This window comes from Athene noctua, chromosome 15 (assembly GCF_965140245.1).
Source record: "Athene noctua chromosome 15, bAthNoc1.hap1.1, whole genome shotgun sequence".
Taxonomy (NCBI): Eukaryota; Metazoa; Chordata; class Aves; order Strigiformes; family Strigidae; genus Athene; species Athene noctua.
Genome location: NC_134051.1, coordinates 9,810,355 through 9,824,774, shown reverse-complemented (window position 1 = coordinate 9,824,774; position 14,420 = coordinate 9,810,355). Strand labels below are relative to the sequence as shown.

The window sequence follows — 14,420 nt, the reverse complement described above, 5'->3', positions numbered from 1 at the left end:
CTTCAGGGACCGTTCTGAAAAGATGAAAGATTATCTCTTCCCACTGTTGTCTGCATTCGCCTGATGCAAAAACCATTTTAATTATGATATAACAGGATCAGCCTCACTACTCCGACTGTGAAGAACAGGCACTGCTTTTGTGCACACAGAGACATCAGTAGAGTAGAAGCTTTATTTACAGGATGAAATTCCTCCTGCAAAAAACGCTAGAGATAAACCAAAGGAATATTAATGCAACATAGTGAATACCAAATGCATGAAATTCTGACTCAATAAAAGGCAGACAGCTGGGTATTCTGATAAAAATGGGCCTTTATTTTGTAATTCTTCCTTTCATTACCTGGATTCTGTGTTTGTCAGAGCAACAAAATATAGTTTCTTTGATACGCAGCAAATCTGAAAACAATCCTGCAAGTAGCACAACACAAAAACTCCCACAAAAAGGGAAAGCTATAAAATTTGAGAGGCAACGAGGCTTTCAGAAGTGCCAGTTTCCCAGTGCAATGGCTGGAAGGGTGGCCTGGCCTGGCGGCAGTTCAATCATTTTGTAACGAAGGACAAATACTTTCAACATCCTGAGAAAGAGGGTGGGGGGGAAGGGGGGCACGGCTCCCTTGCTTTCCCTCCTCCTGCTATTCTTTCTCCTCCCTCCCCCCACCCCTTAGATTTTCAATAGCTCTTTAGTGTTTCCATCAAAGGCTTTTGCCATTCATCCTCCCTTCTGGTGCCTGCCTTCCACCTGTCTATCCATCACAGCCCTAACCCAGGTCCTTTTTTTTTTTTTCCCCTTTGCTATTTTTCACGCGGTGGGATTTGTTTATAAGCTTCTGTATTACCTAAACTCGAGGGGAGGAGGCTATTGGGAGGAAAGTGAGAAAGCAGGATTAAGGAGTAATAATTCAGCTCCGTTGCATTTCCATCTGAACGGTCATAAAATGTGCAAATCCTATTCCTGGGAATTTCATGTCAGAGGCCTTCCCTGCCATTGCCCTTCCCGTGCCCCCTTTCTCTCTCCCTCTCACGCAAAAACAAGCATTGGGAAAGATGCTTATAACATCTCGGACACCAAAGGCCATGACATGTGTGGCAGTGGGGAGAAGGCTCCTACCAGCACGTGTGCAGGGCAGACACTCCAGATGTGGCCATAAACTACAGACGAGGGGGTGGGAGGCTGCAGATTGAATCCGGCAGGAGAACTGGAGTAAGCGGGGAAAAGTTTAATATGACAGCTCCCAACACCCCCAGCTATAATTAATTAGGCTGGGGAAAAAATAAAAATAAGGTAACTTTTCAGGCTTGTTCGCTCTGTAAGAAAATGATACAGAAATATATGTGATTCAGACCCCACCAGCTTGCAGTTTCTACTATCTCCTTTTTAGATCATCTACATCACAAGGCACCAAAATAGACACAAGCTGGCTTTCTAGACCCCAGAGATCCACCAACAATCCATCTTTGATCAAACTTCAAGACAGAAGGACCACTGCCATATACAGGTCAAAGAAGCTTTGTCACTGATTCAAGCAGTGGCTGGATATGCCTCTGTGCACGCCTGCTACCTGACCAAGCACACTCAGAACAGCAAACAGTGCTAAAAAAGGCCGTGGCCTTTAACCTCCCCCCTAGTGAGGCCACAAACCTTTTCTTGGTGGAACTTCATGTCATGTATGCTGGACCTGGCAACAGCTGGCAGCTTTCTTCCACTGACAGACACATCTTGGAGATACTGAGGATCACCCAACAGGTAGCACATGTCAAAATAAGTTCCTTTGATTGATAGTTATTTATTATTTTTAAATAAAATGAGAAGAGATTGAATGGGTTGCCCATCAGCAGCTCAGTTCTTTGTTCAGCAAATTCTTAGACAGTCTGACCATACATATGACAACACAAAATAAATTTCACTTGCTCGCAGTAGCAGTTTGCTATAAACTCAGTCCATCAAGGATTTATAGTTCTAGCAGCAGTGGGATATATGAAATGAGAAGCCCTTTCACCCTTAAACTGCCCTGCAGTCCGGTCGAGATGATGAAAGTCACTGTTTCTAAGGCCAGAGGAGAGCAGGAGTTCATTCCGCCAGTTCAGCTGTGCTAGGAAGAGGCGTGCAAATTGGGTCCAACGTGCAAATTGGGTCCAAAGACGAGAGGAGGTCCAAAGAAACAGCAGCCCTTGGTTTTGCAGAACAGTCAAAAAGAAATCCTTAATGATGCTAGCCTTGCTTTGCAGGCTGGAGGGGAGCAGTATTTCCATCAACTAAATGATCTCAACTCTTTGCCTTCCCTGAGGGCACTGCAACAGGACAGACTGCGATCCATCGCTCACCACAGTCACTCTCAGACTCGAACCTGAGCATGTCTTTGGCACAGCAGGTGGTATCCTTAATCCCAGGAGGGCCAGCCCGAAGCAAAGATTAGCAGAAGAATTTGTTTTCATTAAAATCCAACCTACCATTACTATCCTATCTGATGGTGTGGTTTTAAAATGCACATGTCCAGCTATTCTAGCAACTCTACTTCTGCAGGGAAAGGGCAGTTCAGCAACCTGCCTCTTCACTTTCTAATGTTTTCCTTTCTTTTAATCAACAAGTAACCAATACAGACACAGTGTGGAATGTTAAATGCACCTCCTGGAGAATTTTGCCAGCAAGGTCAATGGAATTGGGATTTCGCCTTTATTATGTTTCTTTTGACCATGGAACTGGTCTGATTTTCCTCCCAGGGAATTTTTCTTATGGGCCCATAATAAAAAAAAAAAAAAAAACCAACAAAAAAAACACAACAAAAAAACCCAAAACCAACAGAAAGAGACATACAAATAAACACTAATACGTGCAGGAAAAATACAAACCTTAGCACCATGCACTCCCCTCATTATTAGACAAAGGTTGGGAAGGGTTCACAAGTGTAAAATGCTCATGTGAATTATGAGATTACTGCTCAGTTTTCTTTCAAGTCGTGGGCTGGAAACAGATGGTGGCTGTAGCATTTATGACGGCACAACATGTTACTGCAAGCCTAGCCATCTCTCTCTCTCTCTCTCCTCAAAAATGCAGCTGCAAGGAAAGTTGTGGAAAATCACATTAATAGTCTCTTCCACCACACAGTTTTCCAGCCCTTCATCCCTGGCCAGCACATGGACAGAGCCATCTTGTATCCCAGTAAGAATACTCTTCTAATCCCTGTCCTGAATAGTTACCACTGACTGGCTTATTTAAAGGCTAGTTAAAATGTGGGGTTTGCCAGCATCGTAAAAAAGCCTTCAGAAAGCAGGTCCTTAAGGTCAGAGCAGATGCCATGTGACCCCAAGCGCTCCATAAGGGAAACAGAAAGAAGCAATCAGACTGTCCTTCAGCTGTTTATTATTTAAACATTCAGTTCAGGCCAAGCAGGTTGATTTATAGAGAAGCAGAAAGACAGATACAACATTTGCAAAAGCATCTTTGTGACTTAGGAGTCCAAATCTCACTTTCAAGCATGAGTAGAAACTTTCACAAGGGCAAATGCCTCTTGATTTTCAGTAAGACAGACTTCCAGTGACCACAAGCTTGGAAGTAACTGGGTGCCTAAAGATACAAAGAACAACTAACTCGATATTTAAATATCTTGCCTGTACATAAGAAAAAAATGTTCAAGCTTCACTACCCGTGTGCTTCAGCCTGATGGAAACGCCTTACTACCTAAAATATGTTCATACATACAGCAAAGCTATTCTTACAATCTGAGTGAAATACAAGAGCTGGGAGGTGGATGTATCCCCCATGGTGGAGCACAGCAAGGTAACTGGCCTGTGCCCAACACATTGCACATGTTAGAGGCACACCCAACGCCAGCTGGTACTAACCTGGGGACAGCATGTCTGGACTTGAAACCATGAGCTGAGCCTGGGGCACAACCCCTCAGCTCTCCAGTCACCACCGAGGGGCCTGCTTACACCACGGAATTCTTTAAACAGTGGAAAACTGTCACTTGTCATCTGTAGGATCTCTGGGTGCTTTACAAATATGATATATTCCCGTTTCACAACACTTCTAAGAGCATTAACTCACTAACAGTAAATTCAGTAGCTTCAGATTCAGGCCCTTGTCCAAATCCAGGATTTCAGGATTACTTCTTCAGCTGAGTTAATTAAGAGTCCATCAAATATTCATTTTCCAGACAAGTGTCACTGCTAAATCTGAGTATCCATTTTGCTATCCTCTTTGCTATCCTCATTACCTGACTGAGAACATCAGCAGCAACTTTACTGTGTTCATCCTTAGTCATTCAAATGTGTTCCTGCTGTCCTCCCTGCAGCTAGATATATGCAGTGCAGTATTTCTGCCTTCTAGGGTGTAGAACAGAGCAACTGAAAACAAGATAGACTTTTACCATTATTACTTTTTGCAGCTAGACGAGGAAGTTGCTACAGAAATTCAATAGTGTACACACTTCAAACTTTTAAAAGCCTTTTCCCAGAGGTAGACTCTTTCCAGGTGATACGACCATAAACATCTACTACATATCTATCATAATTACAAAGGTCCTGAGACCTTTCCTCTAAGATACAGAAGGTGCCTTTATTTTTTTCTTTTGGAAACCTCATCCTGCAGAATTCATTAGCATCCTATGCAACAATGTACTTCCTGTCAGTAATGAGCTATAAAGTGTATTAGAAGTTTCCACTTCTGGTTTTATCTTTTCCTCATCTGGCCTGAAAATTCTTTTGAAGTTGCTCAAAGTGTTCTTCATGTATGCTTGTTTTAGGAAATACCAGATCACTATTGGCAAACTTCTCCTTAATTAAGTGAGATAAAGGGATCAAGATGATACAATCTACTTAATTTCCCACCTTTTTAAGGTACTATTTTAAGATACTGTTTTTTCACTTGCCTTAGGAAAGAAACATGCTGAAGAAAATAAGGAAGGAAGAGGCCTTAGAGGTCCAGAGAGCTTAAGTATTGCTATGGGCTTTCTAGAGTAGTTGAGCTTGCTGGTAGAAAGCCACTCAATAGTTAAAACTTTCCCTCAATACTATGGACTAGTTTACTGAGCAGACCGCTTCTGAAACTAACATCACTCCAGACAATGCATAAGAGGAAAAGACTACACTTACACTGTGTTAGCACAGTAGGTTCTTCAGGGCCTCAGCTTAGCAAGCCAACTCAGATCATGCCTAACTTTAAGCACAAGTAACTTCAAAGAAACATCTCACATGCCTCAAGTTCAGCTTTCCACTGATTCTCTTGCTGAATCACAATTTAGGGGAATGCAGGGAGCTAATGGGAAACATTTGCACTGGCTAATCCCAGCTGCAAGGTCCCAAAACCCCTATTAGATATGCAGACATAGCCTAATCATTTTGGATCGGCCAGGAGGCTCTTCACAACAAATGGATACAAGCTGTTAGGCATGCTCTTCCGAAGCACACGTAGGAGAAACATATCCCTGAATAAAAAGTGACAATTTGATTTAAAAGCAGTATTTGTGGCAATCGGTAAAGCATGTAAGCTGAGCGTTAACCTGCAGGACTCATACGTGGCCTGTTGAAGAAACCACTCTATCTGGGATAAATTGCTTCTGTCATTTTCGCTGTAGAAACCCACTGCAGTCAAGGGGAATTCAGATCCTGAACACATTTTTTAGTAGCTTCCTGGCTCCAAGGAGACCTCTGAGCAGCTTACTTTACTGTGGGTGAGTTCGGACCAAGAAATGTCTTCACTCCCAGGTGCATGAGCACAGGGCCCTCAGTCTGCACAGAAATCTTGCTGTCAAGTAGATGCCACATCTTCTCCACCGCACAATGCAGCATGAGACCTTCCTCTGCATGAGGGACATGTTGGCATCAGGGAATCAGTCCTCAAGACAAGGGGCAAAGGGGTAACTGCAGTATTTGGTGGCAGCCAGGGAGGGTGTGTCTTCAGGAAGGACTGTTTGAGCACAAGGAGGCACAGCTTGACTTCCCTGAAGTGCTGCAGCATCTCTCCCCCCATCTCTGGCCCCACACAGCTGACAGAGCTGGGCAACAGGCTCCAGCAGAACAGGGCCCATAGCAGAAAATCTGGCATCTTGAAACTTCCCCGGTCTTCAGCTTAAAACCAGCACCACCTTCATACAGGAAAGACATGTAAAGCCAAAGTGCTAAGGAAAAGCTGAAGCATGGCTGGAATAAGGACTCCCCATTTGAAAAGCCAGGGTGTCCTATCAGTGAACAGGGTACAACAGGCACTTGAAAAGTCACTGCTGAGAAACATCTACACCAAACAGCAGAAAAAAACCCTAAGGTCTTAGTGCCACTACCTAGAGAAGGAAGGCAACATTCATGGTGAAATCCCTGGGTCAAGATTAGTCTCTCTGCAAAACAAAGTCAGAGGCATTCTGAAGCCAACTGAGGCTTCTTGAAAGGCTTGTAAAAACAAACTAAACTAAAATTAGATGCCCAAATCCCTTAAACTGCTGAAAAAAATCACAGCTAGGGATGTCCAGCAATTTTGGAGGGCTCTTGATACTTCACTGAGATTTACAAGTTTGAGTTCAACCCCAAAGGGAGCTGAGGCCGCTCAGCACTTCACCCACAGGCCCTCTGTGAACAGAGCCTTCTTTCTTGTGGTCAGAGAGGGGATATCTTGAATTTATGCCTTTCTTCTCCCCTTGTGAGCAAACAAAACAATTTCTATGAGTAATTCTACCCGCTAATTGCCAAGGAAAAGTCTGGTAACAAATGCTCCGCATTTTTGACAGGTCAGAGGCTTCCCTAAACAAAGTTGCTGTTTTATGTTTTCTAAGAGCACATGTTCACATCCGGGGACCTTGGCAAATTCCAATGTGGATGAGTCTCTGTGGGAAATTGCTTTTCCAGATTTTCTTGTTTTAACTGCTCCAGGAAATGAGTCTATTTTTACAACACTAAGCAGCAAAATATAAAACCATTATCTGCTTCATGGCAAGAGTTTCAGGTCAATTCTCAGGTAACTGTCATCTCCAGTCAACGGAGCTGTATCTATTTATGCAAGCTGGTGATCTGGCCAATTATGTAATTGGTTGATCAGTTACTAGAACATAGAGCTACCACTGGCCTAAGGAGTGTCCCATTTTCATACGTCTCAAAGTTCATCCAAGCCCTGATGTATCGATAAGTGAAGTATTCAGGTATTATGGTCTGTAAAGATGATCATGAACTGCTGAAAGATTTAAGCATGAGCATTTTCTATGAACACCTACTTTGTCACTGAATGATCATTATATGTAGTGTATTTCCTGGATTCTTTTTTCACCTGCCAAATAAACCAGGGTGGGATTTTCAGAAGTGTTTAAAATGCTTTTATTCTACTTACTTGTGATTGCTGTCAAGCATCAAGATATTTTCAAAATCCCCAGGGGATTTCAAGCGCCATGGGCTCAACTGCATCTCTGGGTGCTTCTGGTTTTTGCATGCCTGATCTTAACAGCTACTCTCAATTTCAAAGGTGGACAGTAAAACCAGTTGTCTTCATTATGCAAGATCAAAGACAGTATGTAGAGGCCAAAACACCAGGTCTGATCTTGGGAAGATGACTGTGCAACACTTTTTTACAAACTTGGCTCCTTATTTCCCTGTTTGAGGGACTACTCCAGCCTTCACATGTGGATTTCTTTTCTGTTGAAACACACATGTCAGCCTTTCTTTGTGTATTTTTATCTAAGATTCTGTAAGACATTTGGCATGCACAAGTATCAATCCAAAGAGAAATTTTTAGATGCTAAAAACTCAAACCAAGTCAGATTTGATGGCCTGCTAATGAATCAAATATAATAATGGCTGGATTCCCCTCTAGGGGAAGAAGTAGCACTGGAAAAATGTGACACTGAAACCTTCAGGGACAGAAATTCTATCACCAGGATGTTGCCAGAATTTCATCTATTGATTATGAACAAGACTAAGAGTCAGCACTTCCTTAGATTCAGGTTGAGGACTACATGTTCTTGACTTTACACCCAACTGAAAAGCTCACCAAACTTCACTCAAGAGACTAGCATAGAGAAAACAAACTTAGAGACAATATCTAAGGAAAACAGTACCTAACCTATGACTTGTTCTTTGATTTACAACTGTGATTGCAGGCCCCACCTCACAGTCATATGCCATGATAATAGGTAGCAGTTCAACGAGAAACAGCCATAACTTTTTACGTGTAGTAGTGATTCTGAGCTACTTCAGCACATAATTTAGCCTGATGCAGCAAATAATTAGAATGACTAAAGAGATAGGTAACATTCCACAACTGAAAAATTAATGATCAATCTTTTGATCTTGTTCATTTTATTTTCCAATTCTTTTTTGTTTGTTTTTTTTCCCTCAACTAAAAGTTGCTAAATTTCACATGAAATTTGCTCAATTTTGTCTGTTATGGGTACGAGTTTTCAAATTATATTCTCTAAGGTATCCAAACAGAAAATCCTAAATCAGCTCACTGGCATTAGCAATTGCAGTCCTGAATCCACCCACATCAGGAAAGTACTTTCCCAAAAAAGAACAAATACGTATTTCAAAATGGCAACCTTCACAGGAGTAGAAGAGAGTGGAACTCTACCAGCTGTTTTTCTAGTTGAATATTCCAGTCGTTACTTCATCTTTGGCATTGCTTACAACACACTTTAACACTCTAAGAGCACAAAGACCCCCCATCCCACAACTGGGATCCTGTGTCAGGAAGGCACACCCTACTTAAAAAGAATAATAAAGCATCAACTCTGCTCCATTTGCCTGAGGTCAATGGGATGTTTGTCCAAAGTTACGAGCATGCTTAGGCACTAGTTTGAAGAAAGGGCAAACACAGGCACCTCTTAAAGTGCTTTTCCATGTTAGGGCTTGGGAAAAAAAATCAGGATTGGGCCCATGATAAAACCCGTTCCTCTAGGAAATGTTACCCACACCATAAAAGGAATGAATGACACTGAAGGGAAGTACAATGAAAATTGTCTACTGAATTTTTGTAAATTCCCATAAAATCTGAGTCCTGATTTGTTTTATGTGCATAATTTTCACTGTAAGTCACAAAAGATTGACTCCTTAGAGATTCAGGAAATGACTAGCTCATGATAGCATAAAAGGCTACATAATTGCACGGGCAGAAAGCTGGATTTTCATCAGTCACTATATTCTCTGATGATATGGCAGTGGTTTTTGTTCACGTATCCAATGCACAATAATTAGGCAAAATGACTTACCCTCAATCTTTTCAGTATTTAGCTCTAAGGGTGCAAGGATTCATTCTTGGAAAGGGAAGATGGTCGTGTGATTTAGGGCACTGGATGAGCACTCAGATCTGAGTCCTATCCCTGCTTCTGCCATAGCCTTGCTGTGTGACCTTGCACAGTCATTTCTCCATGCCTCGGTCTCGCCTAAAATGGGATAACAATAGTTCTTTATTTCAGAGGAGATATGAGTACAGATCCGTTCAAGGCTGTGCTGCAGAGATGCTACAGCAAAGAGCAGCACAGAAAAGTTCAGACATGGAATAATACCTTGCTATTAAAATGAGGGAAAACACACAGTAATTAAATGGAGCAATAAACACAAAACATAGGCTGATTTTTGAGGAATGCAACACTGATAGGTTTTTCTCTGTTACCTGGAATTAAAGCAAACTTAAGCGGGATTCTTATGGGTTTAAATTTTTACCTGAATCTGTTTCTGAGACCTGCTAGTACTAGAAGCTGCGTATTAGAAACACCAAGAAAATTACTTCATTGAAAACCTCCACGTTGTTTCTGTTTCAAAGCAGCCATCATTTCCAGCCCAAGAGAGGGGCAAATAAGTATTCAGAGTGAGATTTTCAAAGCCATGGAAGGGGCCTACAATCATGATTCCCTTCAATTTACAGTAAAATATGAGCATAAAAATCTGAGGTAGCTTTGAAACTTCATCTTTGCTTTTGGGTACACTTTCAAATTCAATTATAAATGGGGCCACTGATCTTAAGTGAACTGTCAGATGTCTGGAATAGCTTCAATACCACTATTCCAGAGTTGCACTGTCACTGGAATTGGACAGAGCCTTAGCAGGGAGCCTTCAGTAATGAGTATTTTTTCAAATGCAAAGATGAATCTTCTTCTCTCCACAAACGTGTCTATGTAACAGCTTGTCTTTCATGGGGGTCAGTTATGAACCTGTAGGCCTGGGAGACAGGATCTCAGGGCACATGCCTAGATAAAGCAACTGATTTGGAGATAAACAGATCAAAGGCTGTTCTGTCAGGCAGGACAAGAAAGAAGAGACATGATGAGACAGATCCTAGGAAGGGAGAATAATTTTTGAGGGACAGAAACAGAGGGATAGAGGAAAGTCAGGCAGAGAATAGCTGGAAAGTAGACCACAGAAGGGCAACATGGACCCGAGGACAGCTAAGAGAACCTCATAGCTGGAATTCTGAAGCCCGTTGGAGGGAGGAGACCCATGAGATGCTGTTCCAAGCAGAGTAAAAAGCCTAAGCTCAAAGACTCAGAGGTGCTGGAGCTGCCTAGGAAACTTCAGGGCTGGAGAGGAGCAACTGCCTGTAGTCACTGCGCACTGTCTAACAAAGCAGATGCCAAGCAGGATGGAGGACAGGAGAAAAGGAAAGCAAATTGCCACGTAATCCTCGGTTTCACTCAACAAAAGCAACTGAAGGGCAGCTCTGGAAAGATGAAGCACAGAATTAAATATAATTAATTGACTACAGAATCGGTGATCATGCACCATATTATAACACAGGGATTGTTTTCAAGCAATCTCCTACACATATACTTTCTGTCCAGAAGAGACCTCAAAAAAGATGAAATCAGACCAACAACTTCTGAATCTCTGGACAGAGGAAGTGACTGCAGAATGTAAAACAGAAAAATGTTTTATCCCCAAATCCCTACCTAGTATATGCAAGGACAAAAACAACAAGGTGTTAAAGGATTGCATGGAAACATGACTTACAACAACTACCATCTTCAACTCCTTCATTAAGCCCCCTACTAGCCCCCCACCCCACAAATAACAAGAGCTGTTAATCAGGTATCTTGCAGCTCCAAGTGTTCACACCCTTCCCTGTAACACTCCAAACGCAGCACTTCAAAATTCCAGATGGAGTCCACCTCCAGCAGACAGTGGAAGAAGATATGACACGGCATTCACAAATGCACAGAGAACTGTTTAATTTACAGCCACAATGGTGAAACAAACCATTTCAGAGCTTGGACATTCAAAGTTAAGTCTGACACTCATTCTTATATTCACTTATTGTGCTTAAGTATTAGAGAACACAGGATTACATTAACCGTACACAACAATCTGAGATCCCTGCAGGACCGAGTAGCAAAAGGGATGAGCAAGAATGAGGGACCAGCCCCTCAAGTGGTGTAAGCTGGTACAGCTCCATTGCAGGCAATGGAGTGATGGTGATTTACACCAGCTGAGGATATGGCCCTTGAAATGTCCAACTTAACTTTGAATTAATGTCTCCTGTGTCACAACCTTTAACGTTACGGTTCCTTCTGGCTGTATCTGCCACTTTGAAGAGAAGGACTAATACCACAGCCTGTAATGTTCGGAAGGCTGGCAGGCAGTATCTCAGCTGCGCTACAGTAAGTGATGCTCACGTCGTGACACTACTCCTATGATTTTAAAAACCGTGGACTGGATCCTCATCTGATGTAAATTAGCTTAGGGGCGGCTGAAGTCAAAAACATTTGCCAATTTGTACTAGCTGAGAATATAGCCCTGAGATTTTTGTGTTTTCTGCTGCATGCCGTACAGACACTGTGCTTGAGAACAAAGACTCATGTGCATTTCGCTCCTGGTAACAAAATTAACTCGAGACCACAAGTCTCAAACAAACAACTACGGGAATCGACTCCATTCAGTCTTCATTCTCTCCTGGTTTTCTGAAGTTGGCATACATAGCACGTTTATTTACAGGCATCAATAAAACGCATGCCTCTCAGTTTGCTTTTTTTTTCAAGACTTTACTACAGGGCCAGACTCACTCGTGATGTAAATCAGCAGAGCTCCATTATACTCAATGGAGTTACTCCAGGGAAGCCGGCCCACAGATCTGAATGCAGCCTTCTTATGCCAGTGCAACAACAGGACTCTCAAAAAGTTGTTTTGCAAATTATTCCACTTAAGTGACTTTGACATCCTTTCATACCTGCACAGTGTCTGAGTGGGTCACATAATGCTTTTCATCTACATGATTTTAATGGATATATGGTTTTTTTTTTCATTAGATATCTTTTAGACAAAAAAGGAACGGAGCAACATTATTGGCATCCCACTGAAACATAAATATATAAATTACATTTTATACACTTTTTTAAACGCAGACACATACATTCATGTGCATAACATTGTGAACAGTACACTCAGTGGAAAACAAGCACAGACAATCTTAGTTAAATGTATTTCCAGTTTTGGTGCTCAACAAATACACTGGGAAAATGATCACAAAACGGTGACTAACTCTATCTCTGCATTAGCATCTGAAGCCAATAATGCCTGTTAGCTAACATTGCTTTGTTTGGTTGAAATTGGACATAGCTACAGGAAGAGGAGGGGAATGTCTGAACTATATTTAAAGAAATGGAAAGTTAAAAATCTCTCTTTTGTTGTTTTAAGGTTCTGCAGTTCATTCACATTTGAAGATATTTTAAGTGGAAACACTTTCTTCTTCAAGACAAACTTTTTGTCATTCCAAACTAAGAAAACTCTTTCATCTCTTTGTAGATGCTTCACAAATAAAATAATCCAGTAGTTCATTTCACATACCCAATGTGATAATCCAAATTAAACAAAGGGTACATAATCCAAACTACTGGGGTGGGGCAGTGATTTTGGCCAAGTGAGTAGCCATGTCGTATCTGGCACAGCCCTAAATTTCCAAAGCAGTACAGAAGGATTTAGCCATGTGGATCCCACTGCAATCTGCGGGGAACTGAACATTTAATCCTTTGGCACTTTGAAAACATAGGAATTGGTGCCAGAGTATTTTATCTGCCCTGCTATAGTTAAAATAGATTTTGATGTTATTTGGGCTATTCTACTACAAAAATATGACCACAAAATGCTTTTTTTTTCTTTTTCTTTTTTTTTTTTGGTTCAAGAAAACATAGCAGGCTTTCTCAGGTATATAAAACTGTTAATTTTTAGATAAAAATACAAACTTCACCTTTACAAAAACACATATTTCTGTTGAATACACATAAAGCATAACATTTTACCAAAAATAAAGAATTTTAGGTTTTGTTCAAATATTTGCAGCAAGGTAGTTCCCATGCCACCATGACATTGTACAATGCAGATACAAGAATTTGTACATTTCACACAGCTCCAACATGTGAAATAAAAGTATCTGTATACTGATAAGAATGACAATTGCTAACACAATATCACTAGTAGGCAACTGGCATAAATCTTAAAGGAAAGAAAAAGGATTTTTGCATGGATATCCTATGATTTGTTTACGCACATCTCTCTTTTTTTTCTTTTTTCTTTTTATGTAATGCTTTAAATTACGGGGGAAGTTGGGGAACATAAACCAAGAAACGTCTAGAAAATTATGCATAGGTATACCGTTTTTATTTTAATACATCTCATTAGTTTGCATCCCACTAGGAGAAATACCATAATGTTTTGTGTTCTGCTTATTGTTATACCAGTCTTTTATATGTGTTATTGGCAAATGTAGTCCAAGAGATAATAAAAAGCTAGGCAAAGAGTAAAAAGAAAACTTAATAATCACTTTATGGTGTAAAAAAAAAAAAAAAAAAAAAATCCACTTAAGGCTCCCCAGAAGGATTTTTTGTATAGACTTTTAAAACAACACCAAGCAAGGATGTATTGTTCTATAGTGTTTGCGTGGCATTTGATCATTTCATACATTCCTGCTTTTTTTGTGCCTGAAGTTCACCAGTGTCCATCCATCTTCATCAAGAACGCAGGCACATTTCTTGACGTAAAGCACCGTTGACTGCTCTGACAGAAATCCACTATTCACTTAGATTTTTGTCATGTTTTTGAGTACTTTTGGTATCCTCCATTCATTCAAACTGTCTTTTTTTCTTTTCTGTTTTTCTTTCTTTCATTTTTTTTCTTTTTTGGACAGGGAAGCTTCCTATTGTTTCACAGAGTGCTACAATACTTGCTTTGATGTCACATTAAACAAATGTACATTGTCTCTTTGTTCTCATTAAGTGTTCTTTTGAGCCAGTTTTTTTCCACACAGGAGAACAAATAAAGTATACAGTCAATAAGCACCATACATAGTAGGTTCAGGAATGTAACAAACCATGTACATCCATGTCCCAGAGAGAAGTTTTTTTTCTAGCTTATTTTCACCTTACATCTGCAGGAGAGAAAAAAGATACAATAACTCTATGATTAGAATCAAAGGTCCTACCCTCTAAGTAGATGACTTAAAAAAAACTGTTCTGCATGAA

The 14,420-nt window shown here is 40.8% G+C and overlaps 1 protein-coding gene across 3 annotated transcripts in view; it reads right to left on the bottom strand.

Annotated features, from left to right (window-relative positions):
* Positions 1-294: 294 nt before the first annotated feature.
* PDGFA (platelet derived growth factor subunit A) overlaps positions 295-14,420 on the bottom strand; it is a 36,518-nt gene continuing 22,392 nt past the window's right edge. For 2 of the 3 annotated variants that reach the window (XR_012634578.1, XM_074918847.1), the window contains one exon: positions 11,114-14,326. Coding sequence is in view for 2 of the 3 variants with exons in the window: in XM_074918847.1 (XP_074774948.1) it covers positions 14,316-14,326 (11 nt within the window). In the remaining variant the exon portion in view is untranslated. Of the gene's footprint in view, positions 3,053-9,182; positions 9,357-11,113; positions 14,327-14,420 lie in introns of those variants that run through there. The other variant, XM_074918846.1, reaches the window with a different exon arrangement.